The following is a 23,255-nucleotide window of genomic DNA, read 5'->3' as shown; positions in this document are numbered from 1 at the left end:
ACCGAATGTCTTTTAGAATTCGGGAGGCGTTTTTCTAAAGCCCTCAGAAATCAACTACAGACGAGCTCCTTTGTAGTAACCTTTTTCATTTGGACTGTTAAACTGTCGCAAACCTCCGAGTGGTACCATTTTGCACATTACTGTTCGAAAAGGGTATTTCATGGAAACACCAATAATACTTAAGAATCACTATGTATTTCTGCTGATCTGCTTCAACAAATAGGAGCGAAAACTAGAACCTGAGTGTTAAGAGCAGTTATCCGAGAATCGAACGAAATATAAAACATGCGAAAAAAACGCAGCATACCATTATTAAAAAAATGAAATAATAATGCTTCAATCAGCACTGTTAAGTTGGCTGTACAGCGAAGCTGTGGTATGACCTGCATGCAACGATTGCCCACCGCACTGCAGACCCTTCTTTTGCCAAGCGCCACCAGGTGGTGCTCCAGTCTTTGACGTCCCAGAGAACTTCCGGTTTATAAAAAGGTTGAACAAAGGCCCCCTTAACACCGCTGCTTGAAATAAACATGATGTGTTTAATCGTCAATTCTCCAGGTGAACGTAAAAATAACGAAGGAGTGCGAGAGCTGTTAAAATGTTTCGAGTATTCTTGTAAACCAACTTGCCTCTATCAAGATGTAATATTGTACAGCCGAAGGCCCTCGTTAAATCTCTAACTTTGTTGTCCGTGAAGCATTTATGCTTTCTAAAACTAGTGACATAAGCCAGCTCAACAGGCTTGCAAAGACAGTTCGACCGGAAGTTTCTTGGGACGCAAGCGGCAGTTCATGTTTCTAAAAAAAGGAAAATGGTCTATACCGAATGATCACAAAAAAAAACTACATGCACTGTACCAAGAATTTTTTTTTATATATGAAAGACTTCGTACGCTGCCGTTGTGGCGGCAGTCTATGCAACCGCAATATTTTTTCAAGAAACGCGTGCGGGGAGCGCTAAGTGCTTATCATCGTTCGCTCGCACCTTATCATCTGTCACGTGGTTTTGACACTTGTTTTGTGGGTTTCGTATTGTATTAGTAACATTTGATGTGGTGACTTAAATATAAATATGTTTTCTGACAGTGGGGCCAACAAAAAGGAAATGGAGAGCCTTGTTGGCGTGCACGGGTGAATTATTACAATCTCTAATCCCACCAGAATTACTTTGTACTCAACAACTGTTTCAGACTTATTTATAACAAACTATCAACTAAAAAGTGGAGTATCTAGCTGTGACCTGAGTGACCATCTTCTAATATTTTTATTATTATTATTATTATTTATTTATTTCTGAACGAAAACATGCAGATACGTACGGGCCCGCAAAAGCACGAGGGTGCTTGTGGGTGGGTCCCGACAGCCAACAGAAGTCAAAATTATACAATATCAAAATGCAACTGCACATGCAACCGCACACATATTAAAACATAACAAAGTCTGCACTGAGACGCACGCACTGAACTAGTTAGTATGAGTAAGACACCAATATTTTAGGCATCTTTTAACAACACTGAATGACTGTAAACAAAATAGATCGTCAGGTAATTTATTAAAAAAGTATGGGACATAAAATGATCTTACTCTTTTTCCGTAATTCGTCAAAATCCTAGGCTGAACAAACCGCTCTGTTTTCCTTAGTGTTCTTTGCTTTTTTAATGGTACCTTGAATGTGTCGTTATAATAATGTTTTAGACAAACTACATAGATGTACAGTCGTTCAATGGAAAGAATTAGAAGAGACCTCATTCTTAAATCAGGATCTACACCGCTCCACCTTGTTCTGTACGCAATATTTTTGGACACATTGTGTAGAATATTATCTAATTTGTTTTCTTGTAATTTGAACATGCTCCATATATCGTTATACCATAACGGAGCACCGATTCACCTAACGCTTGGTACACCTTCATCCGTAAACTTACGTCAGATACCATACGCAGATGAAACAAGTATGCGGAAACCACGCGAAGACGCTTCGCAAGGTAGTCTATGTGAGTGCCCCAGTTTAAAAATTTATCGAAAAAAAGACCTAAATACTTTACAGATGACACATATTCTAAAGGTGTGCATTCACAGTCTCTGCAGTCAGACTCATGTAGCATTAAAGGCGTAGACAAATTTAATACTTTGTGAGGATTATGAAAATGCATTAGTTTCGTTTTGTCCGCGTTAACTAAGATTTGGTTAGCTCTGAACCAAGCCATCAACCCATGTGTATCGCGTTAAAAATACGATAACGCTGTGGCTTCGTCATTACTTGCAAAAACCAGAACAGTGTCATCCGCGTACTGATATACCGTCGAAGAAAATGGTAGACTGCCAAGGTCATTTACATAAATATTAAAAAGAAGAGGACCGAGAATGGAACCTTGAGGGACGCCCGTACTAATTGGCAATAAATCGCTTTTAACGTCACAAATGCTTACCATTTGGTGACGGGCCGAGAGGTAGTCAGTTAAAAATTCAATAAAAGGGCCCCTAAAGCCAATGCGTAGTAATTTTTTTATCAGTATTTTGTGGTTAATTGAATCAAATGCCTTTGTTAGATCCAGAAAGAGAGCTAACACAAAGTTGTTGTTATCTATGTTCTTGTGGATATGGTCAGAGAGATCTTCCAATAACGTAATTGTTCCTCTATTTTTTCTAAACCCATACTGGGACGGGTATAACAGGGAGTATTTCTCACAGAATGAAGTCATTATGTTGAAAACGAACTTTTCCAGTATCAATGAAATCACGGGCAGGATAGAAATTGGTCTGTAGTTCGATATGACTTTACGGCTACCTTTCTTATAGATGGGCCGCACGACCGCGATCTTCAGGCCGTTGGGGATCTGACCAGTAGAAAGGCACGAATTGATTATCTTCAGAAGTACGTGCTTTAGGTGCTCAAAATTTGCCGATATATCTCTTAGGCGAATCCTATCAGCTCCTGGCGATTTGCCTGGAGCCATATTCTTGATAATCTTCACTAAGTCATCCTCTGTCATCTGTGTTAAATAAGCCGAGTTTCCGCACCCACTAACGGGGCTGGATGCAAAGTCCGGAACACCCCTCATTTGGGAGTGAAGATCTGACACGCTACGCACAAAAGTAGTATTAAATTTGTTACTTAGTGAATTCAAATCAGTATCACTAAACGCTTTCTAAAGCGCTTACAGGTGCAATATAATCTACGTAGGAAGACAATAAAAACCAATCCATATTTATTAAAAATGTAGAAATCAACCGCCACGACGCCTTTAGACGGGACATAGCAGCTAGAAATTGGGACGCCGTGCTTGAACAAAGTACTGCCGATGATGCTTATAACACAGTTCTAGAACTGGTTCTTCAATAGTACAGACATAACTTTCGGTATAAATTCATAAGAGAATCCAAAAAGATTCGAAAGCCGTGGATAACCTGCGCCATGTTAAAAATAATTCGCACACGATGCTTTATATAAGATATTTCTTAAAAACCGCGATCCAGACGATCTTCAAATTTTCAAGACTTATGATAACAACCTAAATAAAGAACTAAAGAATGCAAAAGAAAAAAAAAACGTTACTAACCTTCCATTTTTTTCTGTATCAAGGGGTCGCATCGATGTTATGTGGAAGCATCTAGGTTCTTTGGTTAAGGGTGTTACTGTTTCAAACACCATTGAAGCGTTACTGTACAAAGGCGTTTACGTAACCGGTCGAGACTTAGCGGATGTGTTTAATGATCATTTTATAAATCTGGGTAGCACTGTTGATGGTTCCTACTCCTGCAAATATATTCAGCAGAGGAACTGCAATTCTATTTTTAGAGCCAACTACCAGCACACAAGTCGGTAATGTGATAATGCAGCTAAAAAATAGTGCAAGTTGTGACGTTGATGAAACAAAAATTCGTCCAATTAAATATGTCGTCGATATAATCGCTCCAGTGTTAACGTATATATTTAATATTTCTTTTGAAACAGGTGTATATCTTAGACGAATTCAGCTAGCAAAGGTTTTATATAAAAAAGGCAGGAAAAATGAGCTAGGCAATTATCGGCCCATATCTATATTGCCCGTTTTTTTAAAGCATTAGAGAAATTAATTTATCACCGTTTAGTAAACTTTTCAAACAAATATAATCTTATTACTTCTTCTCGATTCGGTTTCCGTAAACATTGTTCAACTGAAACAGCGTTACCTACCAAAAAAAAAAAAACATATTGAAAAATTTTTAAAACAAAAAATAGTGCTAGGGTTATTTTTGGATTTCACTAAAGCATTCGACTGCCTAAGTCATGATGTCTTATTTAAGAAAAAAAAAACTTGAAATGTATGGTGTCCGTGGACAAGCACTGTTACTTTTACAGTCCTACTTGCAATGTCGTAAACAATTTGTATGCAAGAACAGGTTACTCATCGACGGTAAAACCCACCACCTCTGGTGTTCCGCAAGGAAGTATAGGGTGGTCCAAGTCGCTTGGCTCGATCTAAAATGGACCGTACAAATCGACGCCTCCAAGTAGCAGTCTAAACTTTTCGTCAAATGTTATTTCGCAGGTCGTTTTTTTCTTGTAAAATTACAAAGCGTAGTTCTCTTTCTGTAAAAATTAAGGCCAAGAAACTTGCCCGGGTCTATGGCGGGCAGCGACGCAGACGACAGGAGTTCAGTAGCGGGGTGTGTTGAACCTTCGTAACGTCAGGGATCTGTTCTAAGCGGTATTTGCGAAAAGTACAAAAATTGTTGCCTCGCCCCTTTAACGGTAAACATCAATAAAACAAAAGCAGTCAGCTTTCGTCCAAAAAACAAGTCTATGGTTGTGTCTAGATCACTGAGTTTAAATTCTTGTCCAATAAAAATACTTAGTTCCTTCAAAACTCTAGGAGTACTTTTTTAACGAGAGCATGTCCTGGGATTGTCATATAATTTATTTCATTCCAAAATTATGCCGAGTAATTGGGATCCTAAATCTCAACCGTTCTTTGTTGCCCACGAATGTTAAATTGTTAATTTACAACTCTCTATTTTACTCTCACTTAACATACTGCCATCCAGTATGGGGCTCATTGACACTAACCAATATGGAAAAAACTGTTTTTGTTACGAAAAAATATTAAGGAACATATCTAATGTCCCTTCTGATGTTCACACTTCTTAAAACTTTGGAAATTTTAAGATATGTACTATTTACAAATTATACGATTATAGACGATGTGCTAGTTTCAGGAGGGAAAAAGTAAGGGGCTCATGTTTTTTTAGAAAACCGTGCAGGTTTCCAGGAAAATTCACCAGCATAGCCCACTCGCGGCGCGGAGAAGTAGAAGATGGTCACTCAGCGAACAAGCTATGGTCTCCAAATGCTTAAAGTTGCCTTATCACAATTGGTAAATAATTTTTCTATTAATGATGTACATTTTGACTCTATAACTCCTAAAGAATCGCGTTTGTATTATTTCTGCTGATCTGGTACCTGATTCCTATTTTCTGTTTTATTTTTCTCCATCAATAGGCCAAAGCGCATATAGATTTGTAAATTTTAATTGTTACTTTCCGTGTTTGTCTATTTCCTTCACAAACAGGCAAGTGCGTAGTTATGTATCTTTCAATTGTTGCTTTTTATGTGTGTGTGTGTGTGTGCTTTATTTCCCTTTCGTTGCTGCTAACCATTGTAGGGGCCCGAAGACCAGTCAAGCTGCATATTGCAGCTTTTTTCCAAGGGTCCCACCATCACAATCGATGGAAATAAAAAAAGATATTAAATAATTAATTAATTTATTTATTTATTTAAGCAAGTGTCAAAACCTCATGATAAATGATAAGGCGTGCGCGAAGGTGATAAGGCGCGCGCGTAGGTTTTCTGTTGACGGACGCGAAAAAACCGGAACTGCGAGTCATATATGGCTTCGTCCACTTTTTATTTGCGTATAAGTTATCGGTTTCTTTCTGTAATTTTTTTTATACGCGTGTTCCACCCTTTGAGGAGAGTCAGAACGAAACGAGAACAAAGACCGCCGTCTTTTCACAATCGCTGGCAGGAAGCGACGTAAAATTAAATAACTTTAACGAAATCGGAAAGCCAACAACAGAAGTCCAACCACAAACAACGATGTCCTGGGTTGATGCGGCTCACCCGTCGGTCGTGTATCTTTTGAAAAAGTCGCTTAATAATTCGGTCATATTTTACCCGCGCTTATAGGCAAGTGCACGGGCCTATCGTTAATCGAGTATAGGTTACCGGGCCAATCAACACCGGCTTAATAGTCACCGCTAACCCAAGCGCGATCGCCATTTGATACCTGACAATACCCTGCGCTGAAACCAGCGGCCGTTATTCTAATACGCGAAACTTACTACGTATAAAATGAACTCGTAACAACCAAAGTATAGAGGCCATAGAGTTAATCGACGCGCTGCGCCCGTTAATTATCAACTACCCCGAAAGTTATCAAAAATAAAATCCTCTGCTCTACGAATCTGTATGCGTATCTATTCATCTACGCGCCGATCGCATTCGGCCAGAACGAGGTAACACCAACGGCGCATGTTGTAGCTAGGAAAAAAAAAGGGGAATAGAACTGTGGCGTAGCTCAAGCGTAAGCAGCACGCTCCCAAGCGTGCACGTACAACGCCGCACGCGTCAATTGCTCTGAATCTGTTTTCACCCTCCCTCTCAAACTAACGAGGTCGCGTCTGATGGATTGGACGCTGCGGACAAGAAGATACCCCTCGCAGATATTACGCGAAGAAGAAAAATAATAAGAGAGACCGACGAACAGAGGTACAGAAGACCCGAGCAGACGCTGCACAACCTATAATACCCGAGCACTCGGCAACGTCCCCGCTTCTCGTCAAAGCCCAACGATGACGTATAGTGGAGCCACGCGGCATCGTTGTCAGAGCGAGAGAACAAAGACGACCGGGAGCTGGACAAATTAAACTCTAGGGCGCGCTCGCGGTCTCTCCCCAGCTCTAAATACGTCGGTGCAGCGGCGGTCCTCGACGCTCCTCCCCGACGGAGCGGGGCCAGGACAGTATCTCCTAAAAAACGACTCCAGCACCTCTCCCACCCCGTTGCTACGGTGGATCCAGGCAGCAGCTCGAGTGAGCATCGCTAGCATGGGGACGACGCTGAGACGTCCGCCGCTTTTTGGCGTCCCTCAAGCACTGCTGAGGCGTGCCCACGGTTTCCAGACTGGCACCCAAACAATGCGTTTTCCTTCCACAGTGGCCAGACTAGCTCTCGAAACGAGGCTGCTCGCAAACGTCTACGGAGCTTCAGCGCGTTCGCGGCTTGGGGAGGGTCGGGGACCCAGCATCGATGGCGTCATCCTCGAGCTTCGTCTTCCGGTTCGGATGGGACGGGGCCGCGATTTTCCTCGCGCGGTCGAGCAGGTTTCTTTCTGTCTGTCGTCCGCTAGTCTGATACTTATTTCGAGCCTAGTGCGTGTCTGGCAATTAACGTAATTAAGTCCATCGATCAGCGATAAGCGTCGGCCGCGCAGCTCACGCACGCATACGCTGTCACGCACGCAGTACATAGAGTGTCGCTGGTCTCGGAGGGACCGAGGTGCATCCAGTGGTCCTCCCGGGTGCGTCGTGTGCTGTGCGCGAGGAGCAAGCGAGCATTCGTCTCCTCTTGGACACGATGGAGCAGTGGATGTTTTGGAAATGAGGTCGACTTTTAACCGCATCCTGCATGCGTGTACGTCATTTCCCCTCGCAATATCACTACAACCAACTTATAACGATACCACATATAACGATGTACCGCTTAAAACGATCAGTTTCTATAAAGCTTCTAGACTGGAAATGATCAGGTTCTAGTACAGATACAGCGATAATCGGTCATAACGACAGAAATTTCGGGTTTTCTCATAATCGTTATAAGCGGCTTGCACTGTACTTACATACTAAAAAATCGTGACACCTCCATTTCCTTTTTTTTTAAAGATGGATTTTTATAGTTTCTCCGTCCAGACATTTGTCCGTCTGTGCGCCCGTGAGTTTGTGCCTCCGCGCACAACCCGTTGCACGTGACGTCACTGAATTCCACGGGTTACGCGACTTTGTAAATGAAGGCAAATGAGAATTTGTTGTACAAAAACGATCTTTTAAATCGCTACCCTCGCGAACTGCGATAGCAGTTGGAAGTACGATAGGATCGACTCCATAAACAAATACGGGTTTTGTTCAGAATGCATTAACGGATCTGAGAGCGAGCTGGACGAAAATAACTACAATTCGGGATATGGCTGTTGGTTAATTTCCCTCCGAATGCCTTTTTGTTAGTCCATGGGGATTTAGGGCTTTGCTGACCCGCAAGAACACCAAATCCGATTATATACGTCGGGGGAGGGGAGAGAAGATATTAGCAGTTTATTTTTTTTCCCTCCAAAGTATAATATAAAAATAATGCCTCAACAAATTTTAGGGTGAATGTAAGAGAAAGGAACCCCTAATTTCGGGTGGCGTACACCAACACGTACACACGTAAACGAACGCGCGAATTCGATTTTCTTTTTCATATTCTAATTCACATATTTGCGGAAACGCTTTCGAGGTAAGCCTATTTGTTTAGCGGTAAAGCGTGAAAGCAGCCAGATTTCTGAGTAGCCATAGCCGATCTGATGATTCCGGATATTCCGCGTCTCGAACAATTTAAAGTATGACAAACCTAGCGAAGCGTACGATTTCTTTTCTTCGAAAGATGTTCCTTCCATCTTTTCACCGACTGACGCACTGACCTCAAAAATTGTGTCGCAGAAACGCAGCGGGGCCAGCGGTAACACTAAACAAAAGATGCGTACGCTAAAGCGGTCGCGAGGGAGTGACAGTACGGGGAGTCGGTAAAATACGCGTCAATTGCATAGTGCGGCGGCGCGTCTTCTCGCGTGTCCGAAAACCATCGGCGCGATTAACACAAGGATGCGCTGGACGACAGAAAAAAAAAAAAAAGGGGGGGGGGGGGGGGGGGGTCGGGCTCAGCAATTTTTTGAGCACGTACCGCACCCCGAATTGTGCCGTCCTCGGTGTTCGGGGATCGCGCAGGCACTACCGTTCGCCGCGCCAGGCCCCGCGAGGAGTCGCCCTCGTACGACCAACAGCACCTCAAAAACGAGACCTTTCGTCAGCACACGTCATCTCTAGTGGACCCAAGCAGCGTCCGCCGCCAAGCTGGCGTGTCAGCGTTTCGGCCAGCGCGTCTTGCAGCGTCTCACGACGAACGGGACGTTAAAACGCGCGCGTCTGCCGCTTGGGGCTAGTCGGGGGTCCACGAACGATGACGTCATGAGCAGGTCTTGTGCTCTAGGTGGTACACCGATAGGCAACGCACCGTCTCGTGTGGACGCCGCGCTTCCACGCCTTTGGCCGGGCTTTATGTCGACCGACGTTCGCGCGGATTTTGGTTTGCTTTCTTTTTGGGAGCGGTCCTCTCGAACATCTACAGACAGAAGCGGAGGGGGGAAGAGAAACGCTTATCGCGTCATCCCTAATTGTGTACACAGGCCGTTTCTGCTCGCTCCCTACGTGGCGTGGATAATGGTAGTTTAAGTGCCGTGTGTTAGTCGCGAGCAGTAAGAGCCTCTCCTATTTTCGATTAACATGGGCATGCCTTAATGAGGCCGCTCTGCTCCCTCTTTTTATTTGGTCGCTGCGCTTCTTTCTTAAAGCTCTGCCGATTTATTATAACTATTTTTTTTTTTTTTTTTACCGCGTACCTGGACACCGATCGCTTCAAACGTCAAGGCCACCGTTTTTTTTTTTTTAGTCGCTGCGTTTTCTTCTCGAGTACGCCAACTTTATATTCCAATCCACCTCACGATGGACCGTAGCCGACGCTACGAGTCATCGAGACCAATTGAATCGCGCGTGAGTGTCACGTGAGGTTCGGAAGAGGCGCAGCAACGCAGTCACGTGATCAGCTCACGGCGCCGGATTGGCTACAGGATGGCTCGTAGCGTTCTCTGCAGTCCGTCCTTAGTCGAGAAACGGAATAGGGACGGGAGAATGCGCGAGTAGGTACCGCGCTCGTCCACGTTTCGGGTGCAGGGGGCTGAATTAGGACTGCGCCGCCGAGCGGAAAGTAATAGCCTTCGATGCCGGTCTCGGAGAGACAGATGCGCGTCGTTCGCCGATTCTCCGGTGCCGTTCCTCCCGGCGTAATAACGCACCCACTATATCAAGTCCGATAAGCTTATCAACGTAATGGATACCTACACGGCGTCCAGCTCGGTTTCTCCCTCCGCGCGCTTGTGCGTCGAAGCCACCTCCGTCCGAAGCGGTCCCTCTCCCAGCGGACGCCGGACACGCAACTAATTCGACGACTTGTTTTCCTGTGCGTATGGGACGAGGCCATCCATTTCCAGCAGACGTCCGCACCACGACCAGTACAGGGAAGGGACGCCTACCGTCGGCGTTCCTCCTCGCACCCTTACAGTCGGGGCGATGCTACGTCCTCGGGTGGTCCACTCCGACTGCCGGCTTCGTATACCACGGGACTTTCTCTCGTCACCTTTGTGCGCTCGAGCAGAGAGTGGTCACGTGGTATAATGTCGTCGACTGATTCGTTATCCGAGCACGAGGCTACCCACATCGCTGTCAGCTCCGGGGATGAATGGAAGTAGCGGGGAAAGTGAAGGAGGAGGCCGAACAACTCTTTCTGCGGTGCCGACGGAGCATTTGCGAACGCTTCGGGAGTCGTTCGAGGATTGAGCCGTGGTTTGGGGGGCTCGTGGAAGGAGATAAGCTCATTTGGAGGTCAGGCTGCGATCCTAAATCTCGTTCGTTGCGTGCCATCACATCCGGACAAGGTAGAGAGAAGGAAGGGGAGATGTGGCGTCAAGGGTTAGTAGCGTGGACCGCGAAAAATTCAAATGGCCATTCCTTTCCCGAAATCGTCGACTCGAATGGTGCGTGCACATTTGAAGTTCACTAACACGATATCGCACGAACCGTCCGGTTGGCTGAAAAAAAAAAGCGTCGATCCTTTCCGAAATTACCTACGTCAACGTCCCTCGGCGTCTGCCTACGGGCACTGGCAAAGCCTTTGAGAGGTCGCAACGAGGTGCACAAGAGAAACGCGACTTAAAATTGACTCATTTTACTCGCCAGGGGTGCTGCTCAAAACTTGAGAGCTAGATATCTATATTCTTGCAACCTTTAGGACGTTTCACAGCCCAATCCGTGGACTCCAGTCGACCTGTTCACTTCCCCGCTTCCCTCGGCAGGGGACCTCGCACCGAGGTCGCGACTTCGAACTAGGTACTACTTTCGGCAGCTCCATAGAGTTTGTTTTACGACCGGTAATCGCGGCTTCGTGTATTCGTCACTAGCTTTTGCGGAGTTTAGATTCGTTAGCGATCGCGCCTGTTTTCGCGCACCACTCGTCATTGCCACCGACAAAACCCAGTTCGGCACTCCCACCCTCACATATAGATGAATATAGATGTGCCTTGTTAATATTGCTTTCTGCATATCAGGATTAACGACTGGTCACAGTCGAACATAATGTGGACAAGCAGCCTCGCTAAAAGGTATTGCGGCCTTAAGCGGCCATCACGAAACCCGAGTCGCGATAACTCGCGCTGCAGAACCCAGGGAACTTGGGCTCCAACCCCACCGCTGTCCGTTTCGACCTGGACGAGTATTGTACTGGCGTGCTGTCGAGTATCTCTAGTGCGAGATGCACGTTAAAGAACCCACGCTAGCAGTTATACTGCGCTGGCTGCATTCATCGTCTTATAAACTATAGTGTCCCCATACTTCAAAGGCAGACCTACAAGCTTAAGCTATGCAGACACAAACGTATACTTTTTGTTGTAATTCGTGTTGATGCTTTATTGCACAAAGACGTTGCTGCGCTTCCGTGCTGGATCGGCAATGAGAATGTCCACACTTTCGTTCTTTGTTGAAGGGAGACTACTGTGCAGGTGTTCTAGGCCCTAAGTTTTAGATATCAGCGACACAAACAACATGAAAGCATCGTGGGGCGGTAATTCGTGAAGCGAACCAAAGCCAGGTACCGAAATAAAGGCAAATTTCATATCGACACTACGCCTCTGGGTTGTTTACCGAACAATCCCGAGAGCTCTGAAAATCTTAGAATACTTTTAAAACGCTTCAGAATACGTGAAAACTAACCTCGGTTTTAAAACGAGAGAGAGAGAAGGAGGAAGAATCATCCCGATAAAACAGAAGTGGAATTGCTTACGATTAAATTTCGTCGGTTCATAGACCTCCCCATGATTGAACTAAAACCACGTTCCTACTCTAATAGGATCCCTTGTGCATATGAGCGACTGGATGCTTCACAGTGACCCTAGATTATATTAAAACGATCCGGAATCTGTTTTTCATCTGGGATGTTTCTTTATGCTGGATATCTCACAAGCTTTGGCTCTAGGTCTCACGATTTACGCAGATTACCATAAGGTAGGCGCGAACCATGCGTCCACAATCAGGAGCGCAGAACACACAAATTACAGACCCCCTCCATTACAGAGACGGGAAGAGTTGCAAGGTTGTGCAACACTTCCTACAGAACTCTGCCATATATCATTCTGATGCCAATGCGCGGCGTTTATCGCATAGGCTGCAGGTGCCTCGGTTCTCCAGCAGCGGCAGCCCGCGCGGACGAGCCTCAGATGAAGCCGAGATAAGAAAGCGCCCTGCCGACATGATGCGAAGCCCCGCGCATCCACTGGGCAAGCATTCATGCGCAAGCCTATCGAACCATCAATCCTCATTTGAAGCGAGCATGAACCCCGCGCAAGAAGACGCACGACGTCCATAGCGAACATGCGGGTCCGTTTCATACATCATCCGGGGCACAGCGGCTCTGACAGTTTCCTGTTTCTTCGAGTCCGCGCCCGGTGCGCCGTCGTTTAGAACCCCTAAACGTTTCTTCGCACTTGGTCTCTCCGATGCCCCCCCCAGGATCGGCACACTTGACCACAGTCCGTTGCTAAGACAATAAAACAAACAAAAAAGTGGGGGCGGCTGATAAGCATTCGGCAAAACGCTTCGTCTGCCTACTTCCTGAGCCAGCTTTAGACAGTCTCCACTCTCTCCCACTCTCTCCCTGTCTTTTTTTCGTTTATTGCGAGGATGCATTTCTCACACGTGTCGCAAAACGCAACAAGCCCTTTGGACGGTGTGGGACGTTGCCTCACTCGCTGAAGCGCTGGTCTTGCCCGGGGGGGGGGGGGGGGGGGGGGGGGGGGCGAATACAAACACGCATAAATATGCCCTCCGATGTACGCGTATGCCAAAGGCTCGGTGGAGAGGAGGGTGAGAGGGAGCGGGAAGGAAGAAAAGGGAGGACGTCTATCCGACGGGGTATGGTTCGGCATTGGCAGATTAATTGGCATCGGAGCCAGAAAAGCCGTCATTACGCCAAGAGAAAGAAAAGCCATGCGGGCGCCCCGGGGCACGCATCTAACTGTGGTGGTCGGTAATTCCTCTCAAATAGACCGAAGAAACCGAAGAAATGGCTGCGAAACACTGAGACGAGGGGAGCAGCGTGTGTTTGCGCTCGAATCCGGTATGCCCGCTCGCTGCACGGACAACAATTCTGACGCGGAGGCAATTGATTGAAGTGGGAGCTTCGGTTTTGGTTGCCTAAGCGAGTTTCTCGCTCGAACGGAAGACGAAAGGAGCGGCGCGGCAAGTACCTGCTGCAGGTTGCCGTCGGTAATGGCCAAATTGCAGCTTTTAAGGGGTCTCTCGTTGAGGCTCCCCACCCTCTGGGCTGTTTGAGCAGGGCGCAAATTTGCTTCGACCTTGCGCACACTTTGTAGCTATTCGCGTGCTCTGGGGCGGCCCCTTCTTCGGCGCAAAAGGATAAGGAGGCATTGGCAACAGGCAGTACTAAAAGAGACAGCTTATCTCGGTTTCTTTGAAATTTTTTGGAGGTGGGCAAACGTTGCTTTTCTTATAAATTTCGCTATTTCGAATACCGGTTCTATTTTTGTACTCTTTGGAGATGCAAAATATTTTACTCCTTCATTACCACCTAACTCCGGTTTAGCGACCCTGTAGCAACGAGCGTTCCTTTTCTGGAGGTGTGCGTTCACGAGGAGATTCCATATACAAGTTACAATTTTTAGACTGTGTTTGTCTCTTGAGATTTGCGTTGAGATTTTCAGGCGCTGATGTCCCTTTCCAATATCTTCGTGCCATGCTCCTCCTACGTTTCTGCGTTGGTGCTTTTTCTCAGCACCCAGAATGTTTCGTGCGCGTCTCCTCCAGTGTTGTTGGAAAACTGGCACGGTGTGTCCGCTAGCCCGTCGACATTAATGCGCCGCTCCTTTCTCCGTTTTAGTGCCCTTGAACAGGCTGTCTCGCACTCTATTCTTTTAGCTCGTTCCAGCTCATTCTTCTGGTCGGTAACTGTTGCGCCTCCATTGCCGGCGACATATGTTGGTTGAAAAATACGTGTCACCTTGTACAGCTAAGGATCTCTGTTGATAAACGCACCAACTTCTTTCAGCTGCAACCGTCATTTAGTATCCTGCCGTTAGTCGTGAATTAGCGCGGTAAACCGTTTTGAGACAAATCAGGAAGCAGAAAACTGCTGTGTTCGTGCCGAAGCCAACCACCCCTTCCTCTCCTCCGCCAGGTTCCCCGACGCAGTCGTCCAGCCCCCTGGACTACCGGTGCCACGCGAGCCCGACCCGACCGACCACGTCCCCGCGAGAAGCCATGGGCTTATCCGACCGCGGAGACCCGCCCTGCGCCAACGAAGGTCCACAGCTGCCCTCCGTCCAGACGAACCCCAGGACCGCGACTCCGGCTTCTAGCGACGCCCTCTGCCACCGCATCACGTCCACTTCCCTGACCGGCGGTGGCCGCTTCGACCTGGTCGCCACCGCGGACGACGGTGACAGATCCTCGGCGCGCAGACCCACGCCTCCGACGCCCGTCGCGAACGCGGTCGCGAATCACCATCATCACCATCAGCAAAATCAGCATCAGTCGTCCCACCAGTCACACCAGGGACAACATCAGCAGCAGAACCACACGTCGTCTTCTGGGAGGGCTTCCATGCTGATGAGGCCGGACAGTCCGCAAGAGATGACGGACGACTTCCCCAAAAGGAAGCAGCGACGGTACAGGACTACCTTCACCAGTTACCAGCTAGAAGAGCTCGAGAAGGCCTTCTCGAGAACGCACTACCCGGATGTCTTTACAAGGTAAGGGACTCCACTACCCTATACGCCCATAGAAACGGTAGTAAATTTTTCTCAATTGCATTCTGCTTGGAGCGATATCTTATCTATAAGGGTACATTGTACTCGTAGTAGCCGAAACGGTCTTGCAGAAGTTGCGATTAAACAAATATATTTATTTTCATTTTTCTAGCACCTTTAATTTTCAAGGTACCGGGATAATACGAAATCGGAAAAAAAAAATGAAATTGACTAGTTACGCACACTTTAGCAACCCTGTCAGAACATCAATAACGCCGTCTCATGACATATGAATATGCATGTATATTAAAGATGACGTTAAAAGAATATCCAAGAAACTGAACGGGCTTTTCCTCTAAGACCGAGAGCATACTGTTGGAAGTTTGTGTTGGTCCGTCGCTCCTCGTTTTCTTCCTCAAGTTTAATACTGCAGTTGTAAAGACTTCTCTGACTACTTCAGGAAATGTAGTAGCTAGACGCACAACAAACGCAACTGCTCCGAGCGCCGCTGTTCGAAATCGGAAACCTATTTAGCATGCAGATGCCGTAAGTGCTGCACGAATATAACCATCCATGACGGTGGATTTTGCTAGCCCCACTTTCTTGTCGTTCGAGCTTTTCAAGAACATTTTACATATGTGTACACAGTGAAACGGTGGTACGCATTACGCATCAACTTGATGACCGTCTTCAGCTATCTAAATGTTACACGTCGTCAATATAGCTCGCAATCAACTGATCGTCGACAGGATCCCGAAGTTTTGTGGTGCACAGTGAATGTTGATCATCGAGCGATTGAAACTTAGCAACGCGCACGGTGGCGGCGGCAAGTGATTGCACAATGGACTTCCTGTTTCCGCCAGCTCCGGTGAATTTATCTCCAGCCGCGGTAATGAGAGCGTGAACGTCGCCGCTGCATCGCGTCCGTTGTGCCCTTTTTAGTGTTTCCAAGTTTCGTGCACATGCGAGGTTAGTGACGAGTTGTCGCTGGCTGTGGCAATAATTTCTGGTACTGTTCAAACTAGAAAACCTACAACTCGGTTGCTGCAGCTTGCAAGCGTATAAGGTAGCTGCACGCAAAATGAACGCCACGGGTTTTTACTCGATTTTCTGAGGTGTTAACGATGTGAACTCAAAACGTGGTCTTACCTTGTTGTTTTTTTTCGTTTTCGTTCTGGTACAAAATAATATTACCAGCCAGTCGTTTTCTTAGGGTTTTCATTAAAGCCGGTTCTCCTTATGCAGTGGAGCGCTAAAGTAGTGCTGTTCACGTGTCGTAGGCTACTTATCGTCTGCCATGAGCAACCGTTTTGACAGTTCGTTACAAATCTGGTGAATATTCCCATCAGCACTCGCTTAGCGCAAAGTCAGCGCTGCGCTTATAGCAGTACGCTGCATGTGTGAACAGGCATTTGGTGTCCACGCCCTAGCAGCACACTTCCCCGGCTCATACTTGGGCTAGTGTGGCACAAGTTTGTGCGAGGCTTGAGCTAATTTGGCTCTAGCTCGTGCCAGTCTGGCCCAAGCCTGGGCCGAGGAAGTGTGCTGCTTGGGCGGCGTTATTTAGAAAGATATTACCACAATATTACAGCGCAAAAAAAACAACAAAAACAAACAAAGGTACAAAGGTTTCTTGATAAGTTTAGTTTTCACCATGATGATGATAGGACGGTGTGTCGTCGGTGAGGCGATTGCTGCGTGTGAATGAGTTATGTCTCGGAGACGGGTTTGCTCAAACGTCGAGGCTCTACGGATGTCACGAGCCTGCCGAGGCTTGAGTTCGACCAGGCTCAACTTTCTCGATGTTGTTAACGTAAGTTCTACAAAACTTCGAGTGAAGCTCAACTATTATGCGCGTGCGTGGAAATAAATAACGAGCTGATGCCACCTGGCGCTGGAGAGTAGAAAGCTAACTAAATTATTAGAATAGTATCTCGTTCATTTTATATGGCCTAAACGTTAGAAAATAATTTCTAGGTTTTAAGATGAGGTATCATATAAATCATGTTTGCCAAATTTGGCATTTTTTCTAGAAGTTGGGGAACGCTGTCCAAAATTATAACTTGGTAAAAATTGACCAAAAGTTCAAATGTTCCACGAACTAGTCGAACTTGGGGGTTCGACGTCGAACCTGAGTTTCGAAAAGCGACATTCCTAGTCAAGAAGCCGGGGAAAGTCGCTCCGTGTGAAGCCGACCGAACGGAACGACAAAGGCATTACGACTGCAGTGTGAGCTCGAGCTTAGGTAACATCCAATATGATCGAAACACAGTGAACAAAAATAAAATACAGAAATCATCATCGTTCTCCGTTTAATGTCTCCAAGAGTGTGAGCGGCACTGCGAACAGATATCCAAAAACCAGATCTGTGGCAGAACAGCCTCTACCGATACATATGTACTACCACACCCGCAATTCGCTCGCTGAAGAAGCCTTGAAGAAACGCCTCGAACACCCATGTTATTTTGCGGCTATCCACAACAGATGTGAACGTAGTAATGTTGTGGTTTGTGACATCAAGCTCTGGCTTTTACCTTTCAGCTCAGAGGATCCCGAAAACGTATCTTATTCTCGCTGTCCTCCGTGCAACACGCGATGAAACGCAAAACGGAGATTCACGGGCTCGCACATAGCAGGAGTGAGAATGCAACAGACATACACAAGATTACACTCGAACATCTAAATGCATAACAAACATTCTGAAAAAAAAATGGGAAGAAAGAAAAGCCATTTTTGTCCTCTGCTACAGGCTTTGAGCGGTATAAAAATGCTTCGGTGTGCATTTTTAGTCATAATTTCTGCTTGTGCGTTTCGCATGTTAGCCTGTAAGAAGGCCAAAATTGTTTGCGTGCGTTTGTGCCCGGTGCACGAGCACTCGCTTCATTTTCTCTCTCTCACTCTAAAAAAAAGTGCCATCAAGAAAAAAAAAAGATAAAGAAGAACGCACCTCCTTGCGCTCTATACGGCGAAGCTAATTACAGGTATTAGAAGCCGCGAAATTAAGATCTATCGCCTCTCCGACCAACTTATGCGTGCGGCCAGTTGCTCGTAATGAGCGGTCACGGCGTGCGTTCGCCCAGAAAGACACCCGGTCATTACAGAAAAAAATCCACAGTAAAAACACAAACAAACACGCACAAAAAATAAGACATCCTCCAAGAAAGTCAAGTGTGGCCTATTGTCAAGAGAGTTGCCTGCTTATTGTAAACATCGGCGATTGTGGGCACCCCGTTTCGTAAGGACGTGCGGTGTTACCTGTTCGAGTGGTTCCCGGGGTCCACAATATTGTGACGCGAGCGCGCCGCCGCAAGAGCTTTGAAGTTAACCCGCGATTCTTCATGCACGCTTCAATTGCGTCCTTAAGTGCGGCCGTGATGGATTCGCGCCTCTTAAAGTTTAGTACCGCCACGGACACAGGCATCACACCCTTCACTGCTCCGATGGATATCCGCGAGAGTGTGTGTGTGTGTGTGCCGGTGGGTTCCGCGTTGCCGAACCACACAATAATGCGTGCTCAATAACGCTTTTAGTGCGTTTTTGTTTCTTCTCGGTCGCGCACAATCGGCGATAAATCTTGTACCGAAAGCATAAAATACGTTGGAGTCGGTTTCAGGAGGAAGGGGAATCACGGTCTCGTCAATTTGCGCTGGTGCGCTCGCGAAAATGCCTGCCTAAATTGAGGGCAGAGATTGAACGATACACGAAATGAAAACGAGCCGCTTAGCTGGGCTTTCGAAATGCAGAGTGCGTTTGTTCCGCTCGAAATTAAGTCACAAAGGAACGGGACGCGTTTCATATATTTTTCTTTCTCATTTTTCATTATGATCTGACCATATTCCTCAACGTAGAAAACGGGACATCCCAGCCGCGGCGGCGGGAAAGGGGGGGGGGGGGGGGGGGGGAGGGGCGTACTAAAGCTTGAGTTAGGACGAAAACTTTAATGAAAGAACTTCTCTTATTTCATAACGTTCGCATATTGCACTAAGCCCTAGGAAACAGCCATACTCACACTTCAGTTGCATGCACTCATTTGGAAGGTCCTGCTTCGGGTCCTTCGTTGGTGTGGGCGTAATTTGCCAACGACGGAAGTTTTCTAAGCAGGACTTTATCCTGCAAGACTCGGTTGTAAAAGTCTGCGCACTTTTGTGGGAAGTTCAACCGCACAAGTAGCATTGCTCGCAATGTCGAGACAAGAAGGCGAAACTTCTCGCGTGTCCACATGAAGTTCATGATTGAAAAGACGCGCTTCACTGGAGACGTGCTTCCAGAGAAGCACAGAGCCATTCCCACGACCCGGGAAATCTCGGCGCAGCATACATTCTGTTTTCATCTCTTTAAAGACGTGCACCCATCTTTCAGAGACCTGAAGAGTTCCTCTTCTAGTTTCGTTTCAATGCTTTTCTTGACAAGGGTCCATTGGTGAACACACACGTACGTTTCTTCGGCATTTTCGAAAGAGGGAAATGCAGCCAAACGAGATTCTACATGCGTGCTATATCCAGCAACTAATATTTGTTCTATATCGGGTGCAACTCACGTTAGCACAAGCTCGACTCCACGGACATAACGTCAGGCTACAATGGATACCGAGCCACTGCCAAATCGCCGGAAATGAAGAGGCTGATCGCCTGGCAGCTCAAGCTCACGATGGTGACGCAATGGAAGCGACATCCTTTACTTCTGGAGATGCAAAATTCATCCTTCGTCACTTACGCCATCTACGTTGTCGGCAGTGCTGGCTAAAGGACACTTCAGCAAACACTCTCCTACCATATATCGACCCGGATTTTGAGCTTCCGCCACACACCGGGATGAAAAGAAAATACGACGCATTAATCCATTGACTCAGACTTGAAGTGGCCTTTACTAATAGCTTTTTATTTCGAATTAAACGCCGAGATTCGCCAAGATGTGACTGTGGAGAACCATATCAAGATGTACAACATATCCTCCTTGACTGTGAACGCTTTCGACATGAAAGGCGCCGGATGGAGATTCGCCTTCAAATATTAGATGATAGACCCCTGTCTCTGACCAAGTTGTTGGGGCCCTGGCCGACGCGTAAAAAACAAGACAGAGCAATGAATATCATTCATGACTTTCTAAAGGACACTAGAATCGTGTATGATTATTAAGTGCGAACGTGCGTCAATTTCAACGGGAATGACTATGTATGTAATTTAGCAAATCGGTGCACGACTCCCAAACGGTCGTCTTATTCGCAATTGTAATTAGATTTGTTTGTAAGTTTTTCTAGTTTTTTTTACGGTTATACTTTATGTGTTTTATCTTTATTCTTTTCCTTTTATGTTCTTCCTTTTATTTATATATATTTTCTCTCTCTTTCTCGTTATGGAGTAGCCGGTGTCGTTTAAAGAATACCAACATCTCTGTAATAAAGAACTTTCTCTCTCTCTCTCTCTCTCTCTATATATATATATATAAAGTGTTTGTGAGCAAGAACAGTTCTAAATTTTTCTCTCTGGGTAAATATCTTAAAGTACCCACGGTTATTTTTGTAAACTATACTTGTAACGAGTAGGCATATTTTCGATTTGCTTCTACTCGCTTAGTGCCAATTTCGAAACTGTACACTTCTACAAAAACGGGACATCATTCATTATTGCGACAAAAAGACGGGACGGCAAAAGCGGGCCTCGAAAACGGAACTGTCCCGGTCTGGTCACCCTAGTTATGAAGGAAGTGATATGCCTATTCAATGTAGGCATGCTTAAGCAGCCCCTGCAAGATGTAAAGCACCTAGTGGCAAGGGCAAGAAGCTCTCACGACAGGTTCGCTCGCCAGTGAAATATCCTAAGCATGGGGCGGTCCAAACACGAAACTGGGAAAGTAGATTCGAAAGCACGCGATAAAAATCGACAATTATTGCGTTAAGAATGCGCGCGCACACACACACTCACACGGAAACACAGACGCTTTACCACGAACGCACGTACGAACGTCTGACCCTTGCTTATGTGACCCATGAAATGTATCTTTTTCATTGTTCCACGCTTTCTTCTCAAATATAGCGACAAAGAAACGAAACGCCTTGGAGGAACCTGCGCCTTTCCACCTAGAATAATTCATCCACCGTTTTTCAGTTGGTCATCAGAATACTTGCTCTCTCTCTCCATCTCCTCATTTTCCTACTCACACAAATTCCTGCCTAAGGTAAAAAAAGGTGACAAAGTGAAAAATCAATGCAAAAAACAAAAACAATGAACATTACTCTATAAAATGCTTCATGAGGTAATGTTTTTTTTTCCCCTTCATGTTTGACTTTTTTTTAATCTTTTATCTGAATGTTCCCGTAAACTCTGCTGTTCTTTTATGATCCTCCCCGTTCGCGGACTTCACTTTCTAACTTTTTTTTAAACAATCTTATTAAAACACTTTCGTTGCTTTTACACTACCACATAAGTGAATATGGTTCGCTCTAAAGAAACGTTTGTGAAATCACTTTTCTGCGGAACGCAGATAGAGACAACCATAACGAACGGGAGAATGGGCTAGTTGGTGAAGCATATCAACTAACAAACCGTCTTTTTTTTGTTCCTTTCTTTCGCTGTCCTTTTCGTCTTTCGATCATAACGACACTCACCGCTTCCTAATCTTCCATGGCGCCAGTCCCTTCTTCGTATTTATGCCCTTGTCTTTCCTTCGCGTTGCTTGTGTTCAATAGAAGAATCTCAGTAAGTGACTAAGCTCGAAATGAGGTTAGACATGGTTAAAAATGGGCGTACAAATAGAAAGACTGAAAAGCGAAACACATAGACAACAGAAAAGCGCACACTATAACTATAAGAGTGGACATCAAATAGACATCAAAGGAATAATATATTCTTCCTTACATGTTTAATTGATGTCCAATCTTGTAGCGTTCGCTTGTCTGTTGGTTTGCGCAAGGACATTGAGCGTGACATTTCACCCACTTCCCTTCTCGGTGCGTATGGGATTTATCGAATAATATTCTGAGCATGGCCATTCACAGGTGTGTCGCCATCATTGGCTGCCTGCGTGTTCTGCAGGAAAGTGAACTCACGGGCCTTTTTTACAGCGTTCACAGTAATGCGATTCCGCGTGCGTTTATTTTACAGCAAAAAATAAAACACAGACTAATACGTCGACGGCCCTGAGTGAGTAACAGGGTTCATAAAACGCGTTCACATAAAGATAATCGTAGGCTTTAGTACAGTGTACGTGAGGAAACGCAAAGCATTGTGCGCTATAGGCCACCACATCGGCTGCCATTATAGTGGCCTTGCTGCTGATCGTGTATCTTCTTCAGCATGCATTGCTCACCGCCAATTGCTTTTCTCGGCAGAAACAAGTAGCAATGACCACACCACCAGTATGATGCGATGGGATCACGTGCAGGCAACGTAATATTAAGTGGCAACCGGAACAAGTAGAATCTCAGGAGAGCCATCTACCCCAAGGTTAAGTCAACTAGCGCAATAGGAAATCAATCCTCTTCAAGGAACGATAATTGTACGCATTGGAAGGAGCACGAGCTCCGTGCCAGGCACTCCGACGAGCATGTGCGTTACCCGAAAGAATGCACGCTGCAGAGCCGTTCCATCATCGTTTCGGAAAGCCAAACTGGGTTGCGTATGAATTATTCCAGGCGTAATCGTTCTCGTCGGGTACCCACGCTACTCGAATCGCCGCTGCGATCCCACATCCCAAACGAAACCCGGACGATGTCATCACCCGCAGAAAACCCAGCTATCGGGGTCTCTGGAAGAGTAGCAGCCCGTGCCACCATCGCGCCGAGAAGATTGGGGGGCAACCGCTAACACCGCCTCGATTAGCACCTGCGCACCTCTGGACTGAAACGGTTTGCGTTGACGCCGGACTCGCTTCGCAGTACCTCGCGGTGAAGTGATGGTGGGTTGTCTTCCTCGACATTACAGTACACTGCTCACCTAGACCAATCTGCAGAGTCTGCTAACCGTCCCCCTTCACTATCTGTGATACTCAAGAATTAGGGAAAAGAAAAAGTCTTTGATGTGGCGAATAATAAGGCGTCCGCCAAACACTTTCAGAAGTACTACCGGCTGATCGCGAAATCCCTCCGTGTTATGGC

At 46.2% G+C, this 23,255-nt stretch overlaps 1 protein-coding gene across 1 annotated transcript in view; it reads left to right on the top strand.

The window, feature by feature from the left end:
• LOC8029253 (homeobox protein aristaless) overlaps positions 1-23,255 on the top strand; it is a 182,191-nt gene that overhangs the window by 60,812 nt on the left and 98,124 nt on the right. Inside the window, exon 2 of the mRNA XM_042293931.1 lies at positions 14,593-15,166. Coding sequence (XP_042149865.1) covers positions 14,593-15,166 — 574 coding nt within the window. The remainder of the gene's footprint in view (positions 1-14,592; positions 15,167-23,255) is intronic.

Source organism: Ixodes scapularis, unplaced genomic scaffold (genome assembly GCF_016920785.2).
Source record: "Ixodes scapularis isolate PalLabHiFi unplaced genomic scaffold, ASM1692078v2 PGA_scaffold5__190_contigs__length_132052651, whole genome shotgun sequence".
NCBI lineage: Eukaryota > Metazoa > Arthropoda > Arachnida > Ixodida > Ixodidae > Ixodes > Ixodes scapularis.
This window is presented reverse-complemented; position numbering and strand designations above follow the sequence as displayed.